Raw genomic sequence first — 25,017 nt, forward strand, 5'->3', positions numbered from 1 at the left:
GCTTTGTGTCTATCACCATACCTTCCCTTTCTTAGCTGCACAACGGTGTCTGAACTATTAAAAATGTAAGATCAAGTTTTTGCCTTTATTCGTAAGAAATCCTTTCTCTGCCTTAACTTTAATTCCATTCTTTTAGTTTTACATTGTTAAGTAACAAACCACCTCAAACTTAGGCTATTTTATTATGTTCATGGATTTTGTGCGTTAGGAATTCAGGGAGGGCAAGGGTGGATGGTTTCTGTTTAATCCAGAATGTCTGGGTCCTCATGGGGGAGTGTTCAAAAGGCTGGGAGTGACTTGAATGACTGAGTGTGGGGCTCTCTGGAGGCTCCTTCATTCACATGCCTGGTGCCTGGCTGAGCTGATTGTAAGGCTTGGACTGTCACTAGGGTGTCTACACACAGCCTCTCCTTATAGCTTGGGTTTCTCACACTATGGCTGCTGGGTTCCAAGAGGAAGTGTCTGGGGAGAGAGTATTCCATGAGACCAAGGCAGAAGCTGCAACATCTAGGTCCAGAAAGTCATGCAGTGACACTTCTACCACATTCTTTTGGTTATAAGAGAGTCACAAAAGAAAGCTGGCCTAGATTAGACGGGAGGGAATCTACCTCTTGATGAGGGAGTGGCAAGATCACACGGAGAAAAGCATGTGGGATAGAAGAAAATTGTGACACAGCCATCTTTGGAAAATGTAGTCCGCCATAGTGGCCTGCATTTAATTCAAGGGAATTCCTTTGTTTAACTCTATGAAGTTGAAATGCCCTGAGGCTTTGCTGCTCAAGTGTTGTGTAGGTACCAGAAGCATTAGTATCACCTGGGAGTTTATTAGCAATATTGAATTTTAGACCACTGAATTAGAATCTGCATTCCAATAAGGTCTCCAGGTGATTCATTTATACTTTAAAGTCTAAAAAACACTGCCGTAGGAGATATTGACCATGATGTAGGCTTTCTCATATCCACCCAACAGCAGAAGGAAAATAGCAAGTGCTGAAGGAGTAGTTGAACCTGTCTGGATTGAATTCCAATTTACAAGCAGAATTGCTATAAATTAGACCTGTCATTACTGATTTTAACTCTATTAATGTTGATTGTGATCTAGCTTATCTTTTTAGGAGCAGTGACTATATCTTTAATATATATCCTCAGAATGTAGCATAGTGTTCAACCCTAGCTTTAATAATTATTAGTCACTAATTTCCTTCACTCAAGAAGGTGTGGAATGACCATGTACTTTGGTATGTGTAATAATGCTGTTTTGAATAATTTCTAAAATAAAAAAGTTAGATTCTTTTGAAATTTACATTTCCCTTAAACTATTTTTTAATTGTTGGAATTTCTAAAGCTTTTTCCCTCCTGTGACAGCTGTTGGTAGATATCTGTTTTCTAACTGAATGAAAGAACATAATTTAAAATTTTTTCTTGTAACTGTTAAGGCACCTTGAGTCATTCTGTAAACTCTTAAAAACCTGTGAAATGTGTACAGTATTTATTAATTATATCTTTAGTAGGTGACTATTATGTATTTTAATTATTACATAGAGTTTAATTCATAGGTTCCATTTACTCATGTTTCCTTTAAATAGCCATCTTAAAATTTGTTATGAAGTAAAGGAATAAACATCCAAAAATTCATTTTGATTGGCACATTAGTTTTAAGCAGTTTTCTCAAACTATAATTTCCAGGCAACTACTATTTGCAGCATCTGAAGGGCTTGTTAAAATTGCAGATTTCTGATCCCCATCCCAGTCTGTTTGAATCAGACTCTCTGGAGTTGGAACATGGAAAAGTCTCTGAGGTTGGGACCTAAATTCTTTGGCACACTAAAGTTTGCGACCTACTTTCTTAAGGAGTTAACTATCTTAGTCTTACAATCATATTTAAGTTATTTATTATGGGAATAAGTGAGTCTCAGGATATTGTCAGGGAACAGCTTTTCAAATTCATATGTTTCCTGAGAGCTTGAATATTGGAATATAATTTAAATAATAGAATAATTGAACTGGAAGACGTTTTAGAGATTATCTAGTCAAACTCTTTTAATTTTTCAGATTATGAAACTGAGCCCCAGAGAGTTAAAATGGCTTTTCAAAAATAACACTAATTAATAGCAAAGCTGTGACCTCAACCTAAATTCTGTTTCAACCAAGCTAGGGTACCTCCTTTATGCTAAGACAAGAGGTTCATCTTATCTTTAAGCCTGGCAATTAGGTATTTTAATGGAAAGAGCATTAAAAAAATAACTAGCATTTAAGCAAAAGGGTTCTCTTGATTTGCTGAATTGACCAAGTTAATAAAATTAAGGGTTATAGTCTTTGACCCTATCATGACTTCAGTCAAAGATTTAATTTAAATCTTTTCTTAGAGGTTTTCTTTGTATGTCCTTATAAACCTCATCATGACTCAGAAAAATTGCTAGGTAAAATGCCTTAATATGAAAAACCAGACCAGGTATACTAGGTGACGATTTATGCTCTTTATGAAAAGGAGCCAAGGTTTTCTATAAATGAATAAAATATTTTGTGTGCCCTAAGTTCCATAACCATCAAATACTGATGAGAAATATTTTACTAGCTTGTTAGGACTTTCTGAACATGAGGGTAGGTGAAAACTCCCCTCCAGCTCATCTCCAAATTCAATTCCCTGCGCATCATTCTTCCTCTTCTTCTCTTGCTGTGGTCCCATCCTTTCCCCCTGTAATTGTCCAAGCACAATAGCTAGGGGTGACCCACAATACACGTCACTTTTTTTAGGTGTTGGGTTAATAAACTGACTTTTAAATGATAAAAGATACTTAAAAGTGTCACATAATTTCAGTTTTTTTTTAAAAAAAGCCTCTATTTTCTATGCCTTAACATTTTTTGATATTTTACCATTCTTTGTGGAAATTTATTACGCCTGTCGAGGCACATCTATACTAGGCACATGATATACCAGGCGACGGAGAAGGGCTGGAGTAGATTTTTTACTGTCAAGGCAGAAGTTCATATTCTGTCTCTGCCTCTCAATTTATGCTCTTTCTTGCTTTCGCTTGGCCAGTCCTATGAATCTGTAGCCATATTTTCTAGCTTTGAGTTACAGATTGGTTTTCTTTGCTCTTACCTCATCCCCTGTGCTCTTGGGTGAGGCGTGTAGCAGAGACCCCTGGCAAGTGCACGCGTGTGCCTCAGCTCCGTTCCTCATGACCTCATTTGGCGTGGGACAGAGAAGCTTACCTGGGAGCCCCAGACATAATTAGCTGAATGAAAGAGGGAGCATTGCCACAGTTGGCTGTTACTGTTAGCAGCACAGACTTGGAATAAAAGCGTTTGACACCCATGAGGGGAATGCAGTGGAATTTCTTGGACCCCGCTCTCAACTCAAGTGGGAAGTTCTTGCAACTTTCAGCTTAGTCTGTTTTCAACTACATTAGAATTGGAGAGAGTGTGGCCTGGGAATGACTAATGAAACCGTTGGGTTCTGAGGGGTGTTGAGAGGGTAGGGAATGGGCATGATGAGAAGTGGGGTGCAAGGGAATAGAACCTGTGCATTCAGGGCTTTTGGAAATCGTCCCTGCTAACACCTTTACACCAGTCAGACTTCTGATCTACAGAACTGAAAGGTAAATTTATATTGTTTTAAGCCATTACATTTGTGGTAATTTGTTACAGCAACAATAGAAAAACAATACAGGGCTAATCCTTTTTCCAGCCACATAACTTAATTTTTAGAAGAAAAAACATGCCAGGAAGAAGTGGAGTAGATGACTGCTTTGATTCAATTTTCTTATTATTGATATTGTTGTTTATTTGATTTTGCTTTATGTTTCACAAAGCAATGAAAAGGAATAAAAAACAAGAAACATTTGATGTGGTTCAAATATGCCTTCTGCCAAGATCAGTGAGATTATAGTTTATGTGTATTTATTAGTATAGATGGAATCCCTAGTGATATAGAAACAAACACCCAAATTAAAAATAAATACATTGTATATATTTCATATTTGTATGACCATTGTATAGTGTGAATCATTAAGAAATTAAAGTAGGCCGGGTGCGGTGGCTCACGCCTTTAATCCTAGCACTTTGGGCGGCCGAGGTGGGTGGATCCCTCGAGTTCAGGAGTTCGAGACCAGCCTGAGCAACAGTGAGACCCCGTCTCTACTAAAAATAGAAAGAAATGATTTGCACAGCTAAAAAATATATATATAGAAAAAATTAGCCAGGCATGGTGGCGCATGCTTGTAGTCCCAGCTACTCGGGAGGCTGAGGCAGTAAGATCGCTTGAGCCCAGGAGTTTGAGGTTGCTGTGAGCTAGGCTGACGCCAAGGGCACTCACTCTAGCCAGGGCAAAAGAGCGAGACTCTGTCTCAAAAAAAAAAAAAAAAAAAAAGAAATTAAAGTAAAGCGAGATTTAGGCTTACGAACCGTCACATTTTGCTAAGAATGATAAAAATGATAATTTATGCATCCTCAACTTTTTCGGGAATGCTTGTTAATTTGTGAAATATTGCCTAATGTTAAACATGCTAAAATGTAGAATTTATACATTTCCAGAAGAATATGCTTTCTGTTTCACGTTAACTAAACCATAATGTTTTGGTTTTTAGCCTGAAGTATAGGACTTGTGCTTTATTCACAGGTATTTACCTTCTTTAATATGACAAAGAATATGTAGTAGTTTATACGCATTCATTTAATAAGATATTGAAGATAGAGTAAGTCAGCGAGAAGAGAAAATAAGAGAAGGAAAATAATGTCTAAGAAAAAGTCAGTGTCCAAGGATTCATGGCATAAGATTGTCCTAAAGGTAGGGTACAGATTTGACTCTGAGTTTTCTTATAGATACTAATTAGTTACATAATATACAGTGCTTATAAAATAAAAATGAACCAGTTTCTCAGGCAAGTAAAACTGTTCCTATAACTAAAATCTGTGAGTATTTTTTTCCTGGATTCTCACATAGCAAATAGAGTTTGATAATGAGAAAAGTTCCTAATGACAAATTTACTGTTATCGCAATAATGAACTTCCTAGGGCTCTTTTTGTGTGATTACCTTCATCATAGCCCTGTGTTTAACACTTTAGTATAGCTGAATGAAAGCAATCCTGTTTGGGGCCCAAATAACTGTGGCCTGGCTTAATGGAATCAGGAGCTGGTAGCAGAGATTAGGGAAAATTAGGGGAATTAGATGAAAGGATTACAGAAAAATCCTTTAGTTTTTCAGGAAATCTTTCTAGCATTTTATTTCTTGCCATATATATTTTGATAAGAATCAGGCAGCAGAGGGTTGGAAATTAAGGAGCTGAAATAGTGAGATCCATTTGCTTTAGCAATTAATTGAATTGTAGGTTGACACGGCATAATCTTTTTTTTTTTTTTTAAACTTCATCCATTTGCAGGAGATTGTGTTAGATGCTGTTGAGATACACAAGGCATCCAGAAGGATCATTGTTGAGTGAAATGCCAACGAAACTCAAATATAAATCTGGCATTTAGTCAGATTTATATATGTGGGTTCCATTAACATCTTATTCAACATCTCTTAATTTCCAGGCACTAGCACAGATAACGTAAATGCAAAGCTGACAGTGATAAGTACCATAGAAATATAGACACAATGCTGAGAGTCCAAAAGGAGTCAAAATTAGTTCTAGCTTTGGAAGACTTTATGGAAATCAATGTCACGACTTGGGGTATATTTTAGCTACCTCTTATATTTCATGAACCTTTTCCGAATACATCCTAAGTAATGGAGCTTCTTTAGTTTAAACAGAGAAATAGCAATTTTGGTTTGCAAATACAGCTTCACATCGGTAGTACTCACTGTGCTTTCCAGCCCTTCTCAACCACTTGGCCTCCCCTGCAGAAATTCTGGAGAAACCACGGAAGTGCCACCTGAAACTCAGGAAATATTTAAGAATCATCTTCATACAATAATACATGTCCATTCCAATGGTAAAATAGGAACCAGACAATGTGTTTACTTGGTACATTGATAGATGTTTGAGGAAGCAACAGAGTAAAATGGTGACTCTCAAAATGCATTTTCGTGGACCCTTAGTGAACCAAGATGATATTGTCATATCACTGAGTATAATGAGTCTTTCTTGAATATTATATTTACATTTTTTCTTTCTCTTACATACAATATTAATATAAAATTTTCTCAGTGTCTTTTCCAGATATTTTAAACTCATTACTGCTTTTCAACATTATAACCTACTATAAGATCATAACCAATTTAGCACAAAATGATGAATATTTAGTTTTGTCATTGCATATTAAATATTTGGTACCTAGTTCATGATGTACCAAAAAGAAGTTACCTAGCTCTACTCTCCTTCCTTAACAGATTTGAGAAGAACTACAGTAAAACATCATTTAGGTGTCACAATTAAAAATGGAAAGTTTCCATGGCATAAGATTTTTAGAATATCTAGCACAGAATTTCCAAGAAACTTTGTAATTTTTGATAGAACTCTTTAAAATGTCATTCAGACTGACTTTTTTTGTCTGAAGTCAAGTTAAACACAAGTTAGTCTTTTCCTGGTGACTGATATTTATTATTGTAGACATATAAAAACTAGTGTTCTAATTTGTTGTAGGACTTTATAGTTTGTAAAGGGAATCCGTAGACGTTATCTCATCTGAAACTCCCTGTACCCCATGCTCCTTGTTCTTGTTTGCCATTTGCACTCTGATGAGAATTAGAAAACCATCTAACCTAGTTTATTAGAATCGGGTGTCACATGTGGCTGTAGGGACCCCTCCTAGTGAGTAAGGAGTGTGGCCTCTGTGATAGCTATTTCCACCCTCAGCGGCTATCTGATTTAATTCTGGATTCTTGGCAGCGTTTGAATTGAGTGATGTAGCTGGAAGAGTTGACCAGATGGGAGGCGAATTTTGCAGCTGGCTTTTTAGCATAGATCACTGTTTCACCAGTATGCCCTCCAAAAGGCTGTCAAAGAGCCTATGTGCAGAATTAATCAAAACAAAATAAAATACATTTAATATAATGTGCTATGTGCCATGCTATGTGAAGATGTGAGGCAGTATAAACAAACAATAGCAGTGGCTGAAGTGAAGGTTTATTGTGATGTGGACTTGAAACATTTCAGTTGAAATAGATAATTTTGGATGCAGAATCAACAGTCCCACTGATAATTTGCTGTGTATAGTGAGATTGTGGAGGAAAAAACTGAATTGCCGTATCAATTACTTCCTGGACTTTCCATAGCATACCTCATTGAATACCTTTGGGCTTGTATTTTATTTGTTTGACTAGATTTAATCAAATGAGGACAAATGAACTATGTCTTTGACAATCTTTTGTTTTCTACAGTGTCTAGTACCATGCTTTATATAAGGTACTTTTTTCATTAAACTTTGCTTAAATTAGTAAATAAAAGGGCACACATTCATATTTTCTATCCATGGAATTATTAGAGGTCACATTACCCAGCTTTTGCCTTGTCACTAATACCGCCTCAGCCTGACTTCAGTTTTCTTTGATTTCTAAGGGAGGTGTTTAATTGTGTTAAATTTTGTTTGACCTATGGCCTAGTGGGGGGAAGTAACATGGTGGGGCCTGGAATTTGAATGTTTGCCATAGAAGGCGTGGGGAAATGTTTCTGATGGGCATGTGGGCTAATCCTCCCTGCCTTCCCAATGACTTTCAAACCCATTGCCCATCGCTCAGAGGTAGTGACTGCGTCAGTGGCGCTGTTTCTACCCAGAGTCAGGAACTCATCTGGGAGAATCATTATGATCTATGGAGACGGTCAAGATAGAGCATCTCTATAATCCAAATGAACAATGATGAGGTGTGTGGTAACTCGACAATGGTGAGGAATGAGGAGAAGGAAGTGTTAGTGGAAATAGGAGGATGAGAGAAGAATATAAGAGACTTTACAGAACATGGTGACTAAATAGATTTGATGCAAGAAAAGACTGGAATAAAGATGAGTATTGAAACTCCACCACTGACGAACTTCAACTTATATATCAGCAGACTTGTGTTTCTAAGATAAAGCCAGTTCATGCCTCCTGCTACCAACAGATGGTGTTAGTGATGGGCCTAGAGATTTTAGCCTTGGGCCTGGTGCTGTTTTATTAACTTGTTACATGTTTACTGTGTTTGTGCCTAGTTTGGATTTTTTTATGGACATTATTAATCCATCCATGCCCAAGAAGGGAAAAAGCCATCAGTGTTGAAATTACTGGTAATAAGAGATATAAGAATATGACTATCATGTTGAAGAAATTAAAATGAAAATTGAAAAACATGAGAAAATATTGGAAATTGTATTTGTAGAGGAGATGAATCCATTGACATTGAACAACTTGGAAGAGGAAGGAGTTAATCATGCCACTTGTGAAAAATACTGTGTCTTTCACAGGACACGAGTAGGTAAAAAGTAGTTCGCAAGATGAGAAAAAAACTCAATTATTGGAGTGTCTGTCTGGAAGATCAGCATTCTACTGAAGGACCACTAGCCCAGTGTTCTTTTAAGTGAAGGGCAGGCATTTGTTCCAGAGGGTGAGGACAAAGAATGGTGGAATTACTTTGGTGATGTTTTCCTGCAAGATATGCCTCCGTAGGTTCAAGGGAAATTTGTATGTGCACAGCGTGAAGGTGGGTATAGAAGGGACATGTAGAGATGCCATAGCCTTGAAGAATTCCCTGTGAGGATTATCAAGGGGAAGAAGGAGAAGAGCATACCTCATGGTAGAAGTCAGAATAGAAAGGAGGGGAAAGATTTGAATGAAACAGAAAAGCTGTAGTCAGAGGCATATTTGCTGAAAACATATGCTCTTTGGTAAGGGGGTACCTCCCTTTCATTTCTCTGTTGCTTGACACCAGGATGGCAGAGACAGTCGACTGACAGTTATTAATAGAAGGGGTAAGAAACCCCGCCCTTGCCTATATTGTGTGAGAGCCAGTGACCTCATGTGTGAAAATACAGAATAAATTAAGGACTTCAGAATAAAGATAAGACTTATCTCTAAATCTGATATATGTTTTCAAAATAATTACAATTTCCACACTATTATTTATTCAATTTTGTTTTCCAATGAATGTGCTAACATTTAAATAAATACTACATATTATTGTATGACCTTTAAATTATAAATATGACCTGCAACTATTTTTTTTTTTTGAGACAAAGTCTCGCTCTTTTGCCCTGGCTAGAGTGAGTGCCATGGCGTCAGCCTAGCTCACAGCAACCTCAAACTCCTGGGCTTAGCTTCCCGGGTAGCTGGGACTATAGGCATGCGCCACCATGCCCGGCTAATTTTTTCTATATATATTTTAGTTGGCCAGATAATTTCTTTCTATTTTTAGTAGAGACAGGGTCTCGCTCTTGCTCAGGCCAGTCTCGAACTCCTGACCTCGAGCGATCCGCCCGCCTCGGCCTCCCAGAGTGCTAGGATTATAGGCGTGAGACACCGCGCCCGGCCGACCTGCAACTATGTGGACTTGATACTTAAGAAAGAACACATTTTAGAAAAAAACCATCATTTGTCTTCAGCTATAGTACTAGGTATAGCCCTGATGCTTTCTGAATAATCAAAAGATGAAAGAGAGTCAGAAAAAGCTATAAATAGAGAGATGGGAGGAATTGAATGTAAGGATAGGCTTTTTAGTGTGAAAGGATACAGTCTGAGGAAGAAGTATAATTTATATCATGAAGTTAGATTAAGCAAGGACAAATATGAGTTAGTTCTTCAAACTAATAAATATTAGTAATGTGGGGTTTCCACAGAAGATAAAGAGGCTATTTAAAGACAGAAATAACTGAATGTAGCATGGAACTCCTCCCTCTGATATCACAGTGTTAGGGAGGGAGACATAAATGAGTTAAAAAAATACTTAAGATGCATGGACAACAGCTCCATCATGGGTTATTATGGGAAATTAGAGATGTGTTTTGAGTTTCTGTGTCCCATAAGATTTCTTTTAGAGGTAAAATACTGAGTAGAATATATAACTACACTTCTTTTTCAGTCTGATAAAATGTGTACATTGTATGATTTCCTTATTCTTACCCTATATAAATTTTGCATCCTACCTTATATGAATTTTTAAAAATTCCTATCATATGTGAATCTCTATCTGATATGAATTATTGATACTTAATAGTAGCTTAACCATTTTAAATTTATAGCCAAATGTGGAAAGAAAAAGCATTAGCTTTCACAAATTATATTCTTGCCATTTCAAAAGATGTGCTTGTGAGCTGAAGGTGATAGATACATTTTTTTTAAATTAACACATTTTATGCTTTCTCTAGGCTGGAATGATAAAAAGTGATAATGAAGAGTATTTCATTGAACCCTTGGAAAGAGGTAAACAGATGGAGGAAGAAAAAGGAAGGATTCATGTTGTCTACAAGAGATCAGCAGTGGAACGGGCTCCCATAGACATGTCCAGAGACTTCCACTACAGAGGTAGGCATCTTTGGCAAAGCTTAATAATTAAATATAATTTTAAGATATTATGAAAACAACTCTCCCGTCAATTACGGGAATGTGATTGTCATGTGCTCTTGTATTATGTGGGAGTGGCAAAAGAATTCATATTTATAAATCATAAACATGGCTTGCCTTTTAAAAATGCACAGAGAGGTATATATTATTGGTATTATTTTATTCCAGTGCATTATTATATCCTCAATATGTTATTTATGTTTTCTTTTACAAGTTTTGCATTAAAGCTATCTTTTCTCTAGCTTATGTTAAAATTTGAAAATATTTGTGCTTTCTAGAAGTATCTAACTTATACATTATTAATGTTGTTTTAAAACTTTTAAAATGAGGTATATTGGCATGGCAAAGAGTTTCATTTTGTTGTAAGACCAGTGTGACGGATATATTTGAAAATATTTATGCTATTTGACTTTAAAGTCTATTTTGCAAAACTTTTTACAATGTGAAGGAGACAATGACTCAAATCCTTCTGATGAATTTTATTTCAAAGTAGGCTAGACACACTAAAGTGAAGTTAAGTATGGTCCATGAAAGTTTTCGTGTTTTTTTTCTTTTTCTTTCTTTTCTTTCTTTTTTTTTTTTTTGAGTGGGGGGACAAGGTCTTGCTCTTTTGCTCTGGGTAGAGTGCAGTGGCGTCATCATAGCTCACTGCAACCTCAAACCCCTGGGCTCAAGCAATCCTCCTGCCTCAGCTTCCTGAGTAACTGGGACTACAGGCATGGGCCACCATGTCCAGCTAATGGATAATTTTTTCTTTTTTCTTTATATAGAGATGGGATCTTGCTCTTGCTCAGGCTGGTCTTAAACTCCTGAGCCCAAGTGATCCTCCTGCCTCGGCCTCCCAGAGAGCTAGGATTACAGGCGTGAGCCACTGTGCCTTGCCGAAAATTTTCTATTTTTGAGTGTTTGTTTCAATGAATCTGAAAGTAACTTGGTATGAAGGAGATATGCTTATAAATTAGATACGGAAATTCCCCTCACAGACAAGAAAGGAATGTTGGGAATCTCTATTTTTTGCCAAATCTCAAAAAGGCTATGCTACTTTTACCAGGACAACTTACTTAAGAATAAAGAAATTTCTCTGAGGGAAATGCCAGGGATATAAATAATGTTAATTTAAACTAGCAATAATTTATCTTTTGAGACAAAATTCTTTTGGGAATTTTTACGCAGTTATTAGTTTGATTTTCAGATGCTGCCAGCTTTCCTTAATATGCTGTACTAATGGAATAGTATCATTTAAGATAAATCTAAAGTTAACACAGCTGAAACTTTTTGAGAAGTTTCTGAGTTGGAACAACAGGACTATATTAATAAACGCAGTATTATGAAACGTGTGCCTAGCTTACGGAGTCAGTGTAGTGTAACAGAAAGGAAATGAGCTTTGCAGTCAGAGTTGGCATGAATAATAACTCTAACACCAAGTTGTTCTGTTAGATTAGTACTTAAACTTTTTGAGACTCAATTTCTTAATCTGTGAATAAAGAATTAAGATATACTGCACAATTATATTAAGTATCAGACATAATATAGGCAAATGCTGAGTATAACATTCAACAACAATAGGTGCTTAATCAATGCTAGCTGTCATTTTATTAACTATTAATATTAAATACCTTTGCAAAAGATTTGCATGTTAAGAGTTTTGTTAAAGTTGAACAATGAGACGTCGTTTGCCTTCATGTTGTGGATACATTATTCTTATTCCTCATTTGTGTTTTCATGTTGTAAAAGTGTCCTTCTAAAATCAGAAGACTGGTTATGTCAAAGAATAGATAGTAGGATGTAGCGCTTTTTCTGTAAGTCTTGGTTTCTAATATCCTTCAAAGACATGGTTAAATATATTTCAGAAAAGCATGGGCCACGTGTTGTTGAATTATGCAGGGGAGAGGAAAGCCCAGTTAGCTACTGTGGCTGTCCTCCCATTCGCTTCATTAATCATGACTATAGTTTCATCAAGCTCTATGCTGTTAGCACACTTTGGTCCCTGAAGGCATCTATTTCTACAAATATTAGCCTTAGTATCTTTCATTAGTCTGATATTTGTAGGAAGAAAAGAAGATTATATTTCTCTTGAAATATTATGAGTAGTACCAATTGTATTTTTAGATGATAGAATAGGAGAAGTAACTTAGTAGTCAGGGTATGTACACTGAAATGAATTGGATGGGATTAAGGAAATTTGGCACATTATTAATATTTTAGAAAATTATTCAAAATATCAATTCCAGTAGCATCAACATTAGCACACTCAGTTTACAATAAAAGTTGCTTTGAAGAATGCAGACATGGAAGAGTGTTTATTTGGTTTTTCAGTCATGAATAGAAGATTGCTTTATAGTAGAAGTGGGCCACAAATTAGGGTAATACATTTTGGGAAAGTTTTCAGTGATCATGGGTCAAAGCACAAGGAGTTCCTTTAACTCTCAATTACCTTAAAACTTGAATCAAAATAAAACTACTCAGTTCTCTTAGAATGTTCCATGATAAACCTTAATATGAGCATAATGATTTTTATTTTCTTACTTATGAAGTTCTGATTCAATTGAGTTGTGGGCAATATCAATTTACCTCGTTTTGAGAATCTTAAATTGTAACCATGTATGTTAGAAGTATAACTCTTCCCTAGGGTCAAAAGTAATTTAGATTCAGAACTTTCAAGTAGCACACTGTAGCCTTTAAATTCTTCTTTTAACTTCTTGGTCACAGCACTGAGAGCCAAGCTTTCCCATAGACTAAATACTTTCCAAGCATAAATTAAAAATATATTTTTATAATGTATTTCATCATTCTAAAATGTAAAATTGAACAAATTCTAGGGTTAGAAAGGTATATTGATTTACAAATGAAAGCTAAAGCACCACATCACATAGTACTTTTTCTGGATCACTTCAAGATGTGATTTTAGGAGACATGTGAGGTCTTTCTTAATGAGTTATAGGCAGGGGAATAAAATGCATAGGCTAATACTTAGTTAGAAAGAAATGTGTCTGAGAACCATGGTCTTCATAAATTTCTCTGACAGCAAGTCATCAGGAGGTGTTTTGATCCTACGCAAACCATTTTGACCCAGCAGGGGTTCATCAGTATGGCCTCTGTAAATACTCCACTGTATTTTGCTGGTTGTCGCAGTAATTGCCTGCACAGTTCTTGCTTTGGCAGTTTAGGTCATCAGAATTGCCATTCGTTTTGAGTTCTGTAGTTTGTGTCAAGTGCCCTACATTAAAATCTATTAAAGCCTGGACTAGGTGAGTAGTAATGAAATGGAGAAATGGAGCTAAATTGGATAGAAATTGAAGTAAAACTGACAGTGTTTTGTGATGGAGTAGATGTTGGGGGTGGAGAGAAAGAGACAGATCGATCAAGGATGACTCAGACTTCTAATCTAGAAGACTAGAGAATTATCTTTGCAGAATTCAGGCATATAAGGTGAGACACAGAAATAGGCTTGGTGAAGGATGACAACTGAGTATAATTCTGGATAGATTAAGTTAGAAAATCTACTGGAATACTGAGTAAATGAAAAATGCATAGTGTATTCTCATAATCATGCCCAGAGTCAATGCACGAATGGCCTCATATGCATGTTGTGGTGCAGAGATGTAGAGATCAGCTTAGGAGTCATGTGGGAGGTATTGGCTTGTGGATGGTTAAAATGTCTCTGCCTTCTGCTCTCTCATTCCCAACTGTATCACTGAGAATCAGAAGGTATACATTGCACAGCATTGGGAGCCCATGAAAAATATTTGCTATAGGTGAGACAGACACTATGTCCTCAAAAAACAAAACTAAAACAGAAACAAAAATTATGCTTCTTCCACACTTGAGGAACCCTAAGCTAGTCCACTTGACCAAATGCAAACATCTATTTCCATTCCCTATCCCCTAAGAATATTCGAGTTTCCAGTAACAGTCACAGCTTTGGAACTGTTGAGATAATGCATCATATGGTACAATTCAGCAAGAACAAAAACCTCTCAATCAATCCCACATATAGCAGATTCTCTTTCCTTGACTCTTCATAGGGAAGTTGTATTGTTTTTTGCAATGTGGAAAAATATGAAGAGCTGTTTAAAACTATATTGAACTAACTAGTAAAACCACAGATGCACTGCTCTCTTTAGAATTACTCTTTTAAGAATAAAACCTAAAGCAGTTTTACATTTGGCAGTATAAATAATGGTCTCTTCTACTGCAGAACTGGCAGGTGTTGATAACACATAGCACTCCCAGTTTCTGGCAAAGAAATATCATCCTTTTCATTAAACAACAAACATAAACTTGGCATGTTTATGATTAAGAAACTAGCCTACTTCATCATGGTGGGTAAGTTTAATTTGCTTCTTTCTGGTTTCTGCTTTAGGGGTATTAAAATTACATCCATTTTTGGCATCTTTAGCTTGGACAAAATTATTTTGTATTTGAAATTTTAACAACATGGTTAATAAAATATTAAAGAATCACTCCCACCATTAAATCATTCATTTATCGAAACTCAGATAAAAAACAAAATATACCCCTGACTATCTATTAACAATATTTACATTATTATCATTAAAGAGATTATTTTAAGCAGTCTACTTTTTAAGGGAGGGTGGCAGTACTTGTATGACATCATTCAGCTTTTTATATTTTTAATTTAATCCCTAAGCCCTAGGCTTCTCCCCTCAAATTACAAACTATTCATTCACCAGAAGCTTTGTGTTAAAGTAATTTTTGTAATTACTTCCTACCAGTGGGAAACAAGGAATAGTAAGGCTTTATCTCCTGGCTTCCTTTCAGGATTTTCATTTTCCTGCAGGAACCCAAGTGCTTGTGTTGCTGGTGTGGTTGTCATGGTGCTGTGAAGGCGTGTCTTTGTCCCAGGTGGGAAACATGTAGAAGTCAGAAATGATTGAGGAGTTGCTCCTAGTTGCTGGGGAATGAAACTATGAAACAAGAACTAGAAAAATGGGAGGACTATTTCTTATTTTATCGATGCTAGGAACTTCTTAGGTCCAGAGTCGTTCATTGACCCTGTAGACACATCAGCAGGTACTCTAGCCCTTTGTGTTTGGAAGTTCTCACGACCTATGCCCCGATCAAAGAGAATCACTGGTGAGCTTTGTAACTCACACACACACACACACACACACACACAAATCAAATAATAGAAATTAATTTTAGCCGATGTTGTCTTAGTAAATGAAGCGTGGAATATAATATTACTAAATTATTAATATTAAGATATACTAAAAACAACCATTTTTTAGGTAGATGTTGAATTGTAACTTTTTCACATCTGCATCATTTTGTCAAGGCTGCTACTATTGGATTCATATGGAAATACTAATCATATTTATCAACTTTCTTTTCAGGTTGGTTTTGTCTATTTCACAATTGAGATATTTATAACAATTATGGACAAAAATGAAGCCAACATGAAGAGTGAATTATTATATAAAATAATCAGGAAGCAGAGTGAGGGTTAAAGAGCTTTCAGATGTGAAACATATGGGATAATACTATTTACTTTTATTATTAATAAAATAACTTGCTGGGCCTATTCTATCTCTTTATGAATAGGTTCAATGAAAGGAGCTTATGTGATATACAGACCAGGATTAAAAGATTACAAATGTAACTCGATATTTTTTTCAATAAAGAATTGAATATGGAAAGGTGCAAAATGTATTGAGACTTTAGAGCTCGGGATGGCTATTTAGTTATGGACATGGCATTAACGGAGAAAATGAATCGGAAGGTTTTAGATATATTTGAGTGACTGAAGTGAAATTGAAGGCAGTGAACATATGTTAGGGTAGAAAGCTAATTCAGATAATTTGGGCCAGATCTTGATTCTTAAATTAAATGATTGCCGACTCAGAAACAACTATGTCAATTATTGATTCATGAGGAAGAAGTTCATACCAAGAAAAAGCTTTACTAGCATTTAAAATGTATTTTCTCTTTCTGAATATAAAACATATCCTATTATCAAGATATACTTTCAGTATTTGGCTTTTCTTGTGTCAATTGCTTTTGCTTAGGAGGGATAGATCTTATTTTTAATAAACTATTTAGTACATTGTGACTTCTCCCATGCCAAGTGTGTACACTTAAACACATTTTCAAGCCTGTGCTTATTTTTATTTTTTTTTTTACAGGTGCAACAATTTATAAACTTTCATGTTAGTAAGTGGGAAGCGTTTGTGTAAGGAATCTGCATATTTCTGAAGGTGTAATAATCTTTTGTTTCATCATTTCTCTCTATAAGTTATGTGCTTGTTTTTTTTAAAAAAGATTATTTGCTGTAAATTAGATGTTATTTATTTTGCTGTCATTGTTTTATTTTCCTTGCTGGGTCATCAGGCATTAAGTTTAAATGTAAGATTTATTTATGAGAATCAATGCTATTCATTTCTGAACATGTTCATTTGTTATTTTGCAAACTTTTTTTTTTCTCTTGCATTCCTGTAAAAGATTCGGGTGGGTTAATCTCAATTCTCTCTCTCTTCCTGGGATCATTTCACCTCTGTCTCTCCTCTACTGGGCTTCTTTCTGGTACATGGGGTGGAGGTTGGTGGTATATGTTGAAGAGAAATGGAACAATGGGGAAAAATAAGTGTAGCACAGAAATCATATTTTTATTTGAAAATTGCTTGAGTTTACATTATGAGAACTAAAATGTGAATTAAAATTGAGAACTACACTTAGGCCAAAATAAATGCTTCTTTAATTAATACTTCTGTAAGCAGAGCTGAATAGTTGGTTTTGTTCTTTCTAGCTACCAGAAATTTTACTCTAAGTTTCAGCTATAATCCATCTGGCCTAAATATCTAAATTAAAAAATTCTTAATGGAATTTCTTGAATTTGGAACTACATGTTGGAAAGATTTAGGAAAGATTAGAGCTATTTCCCCCAGTAAGATTATATAGAGGTTACTGTAGACAACTGATTATGTACAGCATATTCCTATATCACTTTCAGCAGCTTACTAAGTATCTGGAAAAAATATTTGACAAATCTAAATGAAGCATTCAAGAAAATTTTTTTTTGTATCTTTCAGAATGATCGTAACCACTTACGTGCTCCCACATTAACTTGTTAGATACTCTTGGCCTGAGATATTTATTTTTCCTTATTTCAGATCTCTGACTGATAGTATAGAGCATTCCAAGGCTTGGTGTATATTCTTTTTCATAGGACAGTCTTTAGTTCTAAGTATTTTTCATCCGATTCCTGTGGAAGGCATTGGTTCTCTCCAGTGTGCTTTACAAAGTGCCATGTTTTCTTTAAATGTTAAGTCTGTGTGGTACTAAAACATTTTGCTAAGTTCAGTCCTCTGTGACAGCACTTTGGCAGGTTATGTTTTCATGTTTACAAGTTCTGTCAGGTTTTATCCCAGGTGCTACAGGGATAAAAGCAAAATCTGAGCCTCCAAGGTCCTTGTCTCCCCAAAAGGTGAAACAAGTGAGTGATAAACAGAGATTTTCTTTATGTCCTGTGCTGTGATACTCGTACTAATAAAATGCCACTAAACAGTCTTCTAGTAATGGAAGTTAGGATATTAGAACCACTTTTAATTTCCTCATTCCCAACTTTGTATGACATATAAGTAAAGCCAATATGGGAATTTGATGCAGATAAATATCGTCTTTCCTCATTTCATGAGCCTGGTCTTGGCTTCTGAGTCTACTGGGCAGTGGTAGTGGAAATCACTGCTAGCTGTAGTAGGTGGACCCCTCTATTTATGTTTAAAGGAAGTAGAATTAAGTTAATCAGGCTGGGATATATTGTTTTTGTCTTCTTCAACATCCCTTTCTCTTCTGTGATGACCTAGCATTTCAAAAATCAGTAGAAGCATTTGTATTATGCATATAGGATTGCACAAGTTCCAAGTTCCCCTGGGCATCTTTTCATCACTCACCAGCACCCTTTCTCTTACATTTTTGGAAGAAATGTTCTAAAATGCTGTCATCAGACTTCAAAAATTGTTAATGAACATTCATGATGTGATGTACATTAGGGATTATTTTTATAGCTTTGCGATTTGAAATATGGCCATTAGACAAAATAATTATTACAGAAATCACCCAGATTCTTATCGTTGACCAAAGCCTCATCTTTGGATTTGTCAACTTTCCTAATTATGTGGTCCCCATTATTTCGAGACTCAGGATCTTAATGTTGCTCAGCCTAACTTGCAGTGTGCAGAAGAGCATCATTCATCTCCATTTCTTTCTTTCATGACCTCACAACAACTATGATAAAGCAACTCAAATAGTTTGAATTAACTTCAAGTTTTGTATTCCTAATAGGAATTAAATAAATGGAAAGCCAAGAATTTAAGTAGTAAAAACTACAGAAATGCACATTCTCTTATTAATAAAGTGGTTACATTGTGGTATGTGTTAATCCTTTACAAATGTTCATTGGAGAAAATAAACAGGGAAAAAGAAGTCCAGGTGAACTAAAATCTAGAATGCATCACATTTCCATTTTGCATTAAATCCTCCTGTGTTAACCACAGTATGGGCTTCTTTGGCTGGTTGGGTAGGCACCCTGGCCTGATAATCCTTTCCTGCCTGGTTTCTGCTGGCTCTGCTGGCCTTTACTGCCAACTTGACTAGAGTCTGCTCTCACTAGTGCAGCGAACCTCCCTGAGTTCTAGTTGGGATTCCAATTTATCCAGCTCATATAATCCACTCACAGCATCTGTTGTGGGACCACCCTGACCCTGGTTTAGCAGCCCTCTCTGACAGGCTCCCCAGGAGCTTTAGGTGTTGCTGTTCTTGCTGCGCTGAGGGGAGTCACAGCTTCTCTGCAACCAGATTGATGTCCTAGCAGCCCCTGACCTGTTCCCCTTGCAGGATCTTCAAAATAGAGCAGAACAGAAGGATTTGGCCCTTGCAGTTCCTCAATGATTTGTATGTTTTTACCCCTTTAATCCAGATGTCCCTAGTCCTTTAATCTGTGTATAAAAGTCCTATATGTTTTAATCCTATATGTTTAATCCCATCTCTCCCTGAGACTTGGCCTTGAAGGGAGCTGGAAGGAATCAGAACCACTGTCTTTCCATTCCTGTCTGTTTCCTCATCCCAGAAGCAGCCTAAAATCAAAAGGGCTAGATTTGTCTTTTCCTTCCTCTAATTAAATGCTTTTTCTTCACTACTCCAGCCTCATTACTAAGCCTTATGATGGTTAAGACTTTCGCTACACAAAAGGAAAACAAAAACATAAACAAACAAACAAAAAAACCCCAAAAACCTTTGTGATTTGGTCTTCAGACCTACTAATGATATGTTAAGTGAGAACTAAAAGTATTTAGAAAATCCTCTCTTCATAAGTCTAGTTTACAAATCTATTTTCCTTTGAAAAATATTCATTGAATTCCAGAAACTGAAGATTGAGTGTCTTATACTATATTTTATTGTGCTAAGAAGACTTTGACAAGAGATCTACCCTGAACAATTTTTTGCATGTACAATACAATATTAACTACAGGCACAATGTCGTACAGAAGATCTCTAGAACTTTATCATCCTGCATAACTGAGATTGTATATCTGTTGAAAAGCAACTCCTCATTTTCCCCTCCTGCCAGTCCCTAGCAACCACCATTTTATTCTCTGATTCTATGCTTGGCTATTTTAGACACCACATATAGTATTTTTTCGTATGTGACTATCTTATTTCACTTAGAATAATGACCTTAAGTTTCATCCATGTTAACACATAATAGAGGATTTCCGTGTTTTTTAAGGATGAATAATATTCCATTGTGTGTATATACTATGTTTTCTTTATCCATTCATCCATCAATGAACATTTAGGTTGTTTTCACATCTTAGATATTGTGAATAATACCGAATGTCAAAGTGCAAATATTTCTTTAAGATCCCGATTTCAATTCTTTTGGATATATACTCTGAAGTGAGATTGCTAAATCACATGGTAGTTCTATTTTTAATATTTTGAGGAACCCCCATACTGTTTTCTATAGGACCTGCAGCATTTTACATTCCTACTAACAGTGTATAAAGGTTGCCTTTTCTCCACATCTCACCAACACTTGTTATCTTTAGTCTTGCTTATGATAGCCATTCTAACAGGTATGATGTGATATTTCACTGTGGTTTTGGTTTGCATTTCCCTGATGATTAGTGAGGTTGAGTATCTTTTCATATATCTTTGGTCAGTTGTATATTTTCTTTGAAGAAATGTCTATTCAACCTCTTCGCCCATTCTTTAATTGGGTTCTTTTGCTTTTTTGCTGCTGAATTGAAGGAGTTCCTTATGTATTTGGGATATTAACTTCACTTCAGATATATGCTTTGAAAATATTTTCTTCCATTCCATAGGTTTCCTTTTCACTCTGTTATAAGAATTATTCCCTTTGCTGCACAGAAGCTTTTTAGTTTGATGTAGTCCCACTTGTCTATTTTTGCTTTTGTTGCCTGTGCAACAAGACTAATATCATGAACCTTTTTCTCTGTGCTTTCTTCTAGGAGTTTTACAGTTTAAGTTCTGACATTTAAGTCTTTAATCCATTTTGGGCATGGTATAAGATAAGGATCCAATTTTATTCTTTTGCATGTGGATATCCAGTTTCCCCAGTACAGTTTGTTGAAGAGATAGTCCTTTCTCCATTATGTGTTCTTGGCTCCCAGTGGAAGATGAGTTGACCATATATGCATGGGTTTATTTCCGGGCTCTCTCTTCTATTCAATTAGTCTATACGTCTGTTTTTATGCCAGTACTATATTGTTTTCCTCACTATAGCTTTGTCACAGATTTTGAAATCAGGTAATGTGATGCCTTTAGCTTTGTTCTTCTTTGTCAGGATTGTTATGGCTATTCAGGATCCTTTGTGTTTTCATAGGAATTTTATGATTGTTTTTTCCATAAAAAAATGCTCTGAGATCTTGATAGGGATTGCATAGAATCTGCAGATTGCTTTGTGTAATATAGACATTTTAACAATATTAAGTCTCCTAACGCATGAAGATGGGATGTCTTTCTATTTATTTGTGTCTTCTTTATTCTTGATGCCAGAATCCTAGTGTGCAATACTCTCTTTCCCTTCTCTTTCCTCTCCATTCACTCCAGGTCTCCCAACCAGTTCTTAGGAATGATCAGTAAGCAGGTCATCTATATACAAAGTCAGGGAGGAATAAACATTATATTTTCCGAAATTATCCCCATTGTACAAGTTCTCATATTTGTGTGGTCAACATTGTTGTAGCTTCCTATTATTGTAGTGGCAGAACTATGTGTCAGAGGATTATTGAAAGGGCTCTTATTGGGATCTTTTTCTTTTCACGTTTTTTACCTGTAATTTGAGATGAAGAATGATACTATATTAAATTTAAAATAGCATAAAACAGGGTTAAGAATGCAACTAATGTTAGAAAAAATAAATTTTCATCTATATAACTTAAGCACACTTTTCCCCCTGATTTTTAACCTAATATGCATTACAAATATAGCTTTGACGTCCTGAGTAACTAGGAGAACCTTGGAATTTTCAGTTTTCTAATGTCTATGTGTCTAAATTTGGGATGTTAGTACTACTTGACTATTATTTTCTTTTCTATTTAATATTTGCAAATATAGAGTTTTCACCCAAATTTCACAGAATTTTAAGTATGTAAGTATGATTAAAAAAGAAAATGAAATTATTTTCTTTGTGCATATAGAAACATGATGTTTTCTTTATGATATTATTAAAACTACCAAAGGATATTTATGCACATCAGAGAATACATAGCATTAATATAGTTACCTTGAAACCATATACTTACTTTTGCAGATTTTCTAACTTTCTTTCCAGATATAGAAAAGTGACAGAGGTACCATGTCCAGGCCTCCTTCAGTACAAATAGAGAGATCATCTGTTTTAGTCTTCTTCAGTTCTTGGCAATAACAAGGGAAAAATTAAGACCAATCATGATGGCAGTTCCTTACCTCAGGTACCCAGATCCAGCGACTAAAGCTTAAAGAACAGTTTGAATGTGATGTACAGCAGAAGGACTCATAAACTAATAGGAATGGGAAACCCTAGATGCTCAGTCCCTTGAGAATGCCCCTTATATTTCTAGGTATAGGGACCTAAAATAAGATTAGGTATAAGCAATTATTTCAGAAAACATATGTTGATTAATGTAAGAACATGTTGCACCAAGATGATATCACATGTATTTCTGTTTAACCCCCTTTTCCACCACACCCCTGCTCTTTAATGGACATTCCTATGAAAGGTGTTTCATAGCCAAAGGAAGAGAGTCCAACTGTGTTAAATTTCTTAGAGTAAAGTTAGCCAAAGATATCTTGTAAAAACAATCTCAAATATTTGAATTTGATCTCCTGAGCCAGTTTTAAAATTAGATCTTCAATTTGGGTCTTTACAACAATAAAGAAATAACAAAGCTAAGCACTGACTTTTTTTGATAGAAGACTATCTAACATATATCTTTTTAATGATCTTTGTTATTTCCTAGCTCTCAGAGAAGGAGAAAGAGCTTGTGTGTTTTGGAAAATTCATAAGAAAACTAAAACAATTATCGGAGATGTGATGGGAATCCATGGTTTATACCTTTAAAACCTGTGAAGATATAATATTAAATTACTAATGATAAATTTTAGACAAACACTTAGGGTATTACTGATGTAAGATCCATTATTATTATCACTTGTCTATTGAATAGTTAGTGTGTCTTATCACATCAAATAGTGTACTATACTTAAGTAAGGATTGGTTAAGAAGCATACAGTTAAAACCAAACCATTGTGCAATTAGCATTATAATGAATGATCTAGAAAATATATGATGATTTTATAATATTATAAAGAATCAACAGCCATCTTTCTTTGAGCATGTGGTTTATGGTATGTTTTTATCACGGTATCATTTGTTTTTCAACCCTTGGTATCATGCGGAGACTCTGTATATTTCTACTTCCAGCTTTTAGGTAATTGCTGTTCAATAGAATTTTCTGTGATGATGAAAATGTTCTACATCAATGCTATTCAATAAATACAGTAGCCATGAGTCATGTATAGCTATTGAGATGTGAGTAGTATGATTGAAGAACTGAATTTCTAATTTTGTTTAATTTTAATTTATTTAAATTTACATAGCTCTTGTATTATACAGTGTGAGTCTAGGATTTGCACCATGGTATATACAGTTGTCTAAATTCCTTTAGAAGCTTCATTTCATTTGAGTCTCCCAAGCATTATATGACAAAATGAGGTAGGATTACTCAAAATTTTTCTTTTTGTTCAGGGTCTAGCATAGTGCCTATCACAGAGTATGTCTTTAATAAATATTGATTGAACAAATGAATTATTGAATGATTCTGATACTCAAAAATGTTAAGTACATGCCCAAGGAAAATAATTTAAAATTCTTTTCCACACTCTGGATTTGATGACAAAGTGCAAGATTTGCAAGTACTTTTAAAACTGAACAAAGGAGCTTTCAACTGAAATTTTTCAGGAAGGTCAAAAAGGAAATAGGACAGTCAGTGTGACATAGAGAAAGACCCGAAGTGTCAAAGATTCTCTGTAATTCTTAGAAGGAAATCATAAGGAAGATGATCTGAAAAAGCACTTATCATCTCTGGTGTCTGGTTATGAAACCTAGACTAGTAATGACGTCCCTGGTGATGATCTCGTTAGTGTTGGAGAGTGGTGACTGAGTGGTACTCAGGGATGGAATGCACAGCACAGAAAAGATTGTGGGGTCCACCATACCCACGACACAGAGCTCGCTTTCCTAGTCACTATGGCATCTGTCACAAGTTTCTTTCTCTTATTCTAAAGTCGTTTTTTTTTTTTTTCTCTTGTGAACTTTAATAACCATGTGCATCAGTCTCTTGGATGATGTACGTCTTCTCTGTCTTCACAAATAATTGACTGTAATTTGGGCTCTCTTGCCCTTTGTAGATACTTTTATTTTTCCTCACCACTGTTGCCACACTTCTGTAAAGAACATAATTTCTTTTGCCCTCTTATTCTTGTCACAATCTCTTATCCACCTCCCCCTCAGCATGGCTCTCATCCTCAGCCCTGGATGTAAATAGTTTTCCCCAGAGACTTAAAAATTTTAACTTTTTTTTTTTTTTTCCCTCAAAACCCATTTTTTGGACTTCTTCGTGACATTTCACAGCACATTGTTTCGTTGTTTTCTGTCCTTTTGTCGTCTGACACACTCAAGGTAGCCTCCTTATCCTTCTCTATCTTTGATCACTTGTTTTGGGTCTCCTTTCTTCTCTTCTCCTTTAGTAGTACATTTTTCCTCATCTTCAATTGTGTCCTACATAGCTTCAAAAGGAATGCTCCTTTTTATGGCTTTACGTGTCATGTTCATTCAATATCCATAGTCTTTTCTTTTAGGGATTTTGCAGCTAGACAGACCTGGGTTCAAATAACAGCTCTGCTATGGATTAGCTCTGTGACCTTAGGCACTTTGGAAAGCCTCTCCAGCTAACACTGCCTCGTATAAAACTGAAATTCTGCTGACCTCAAGATGCTGTTAACGATACGGTGCCCTGCAC

At 35.6% G+C, this 25,017-nt stretch overlaps 1 protein-coding gene across 1 annotated transcript in view; it reads left to right on the forward strand.

The window, feature by feature from the left end:
* The window catches only part of ADAMTS3 (ADAM metallopeptidase with thrombospondin type 1 motif 3), a 206,442-nt gene that overhangs the window by 90,424 nt on the left and 91,001 nt on the right, over window positions 1-25,017 (forward strand). The window contains exon 4 of the mRNA XM_069457845.1: window positions 10,279-10,435. Coding sequence (XP_069313946.1) covers window positions 10,279-10,435 — 157 coding nt within the window. The remainder of the gene's footprint in view (window positions 1-10,278; window positions 10,436-25,017) is intronic.

This window comes from Eulemur rufifrons, chromosome 24 (assembly GCF_041146395.1).
Source record: "Eulemur rufifrons isolate Redbay chromosome 24, OSU_ERuf_1, whole genome shotgun sequence".
Lineage (NCBI taxonomy): Eukaryota > Metazoa > Chordata > Mammalia > Primates > Lemuridae > Eulemur > Eulemur rufifrons.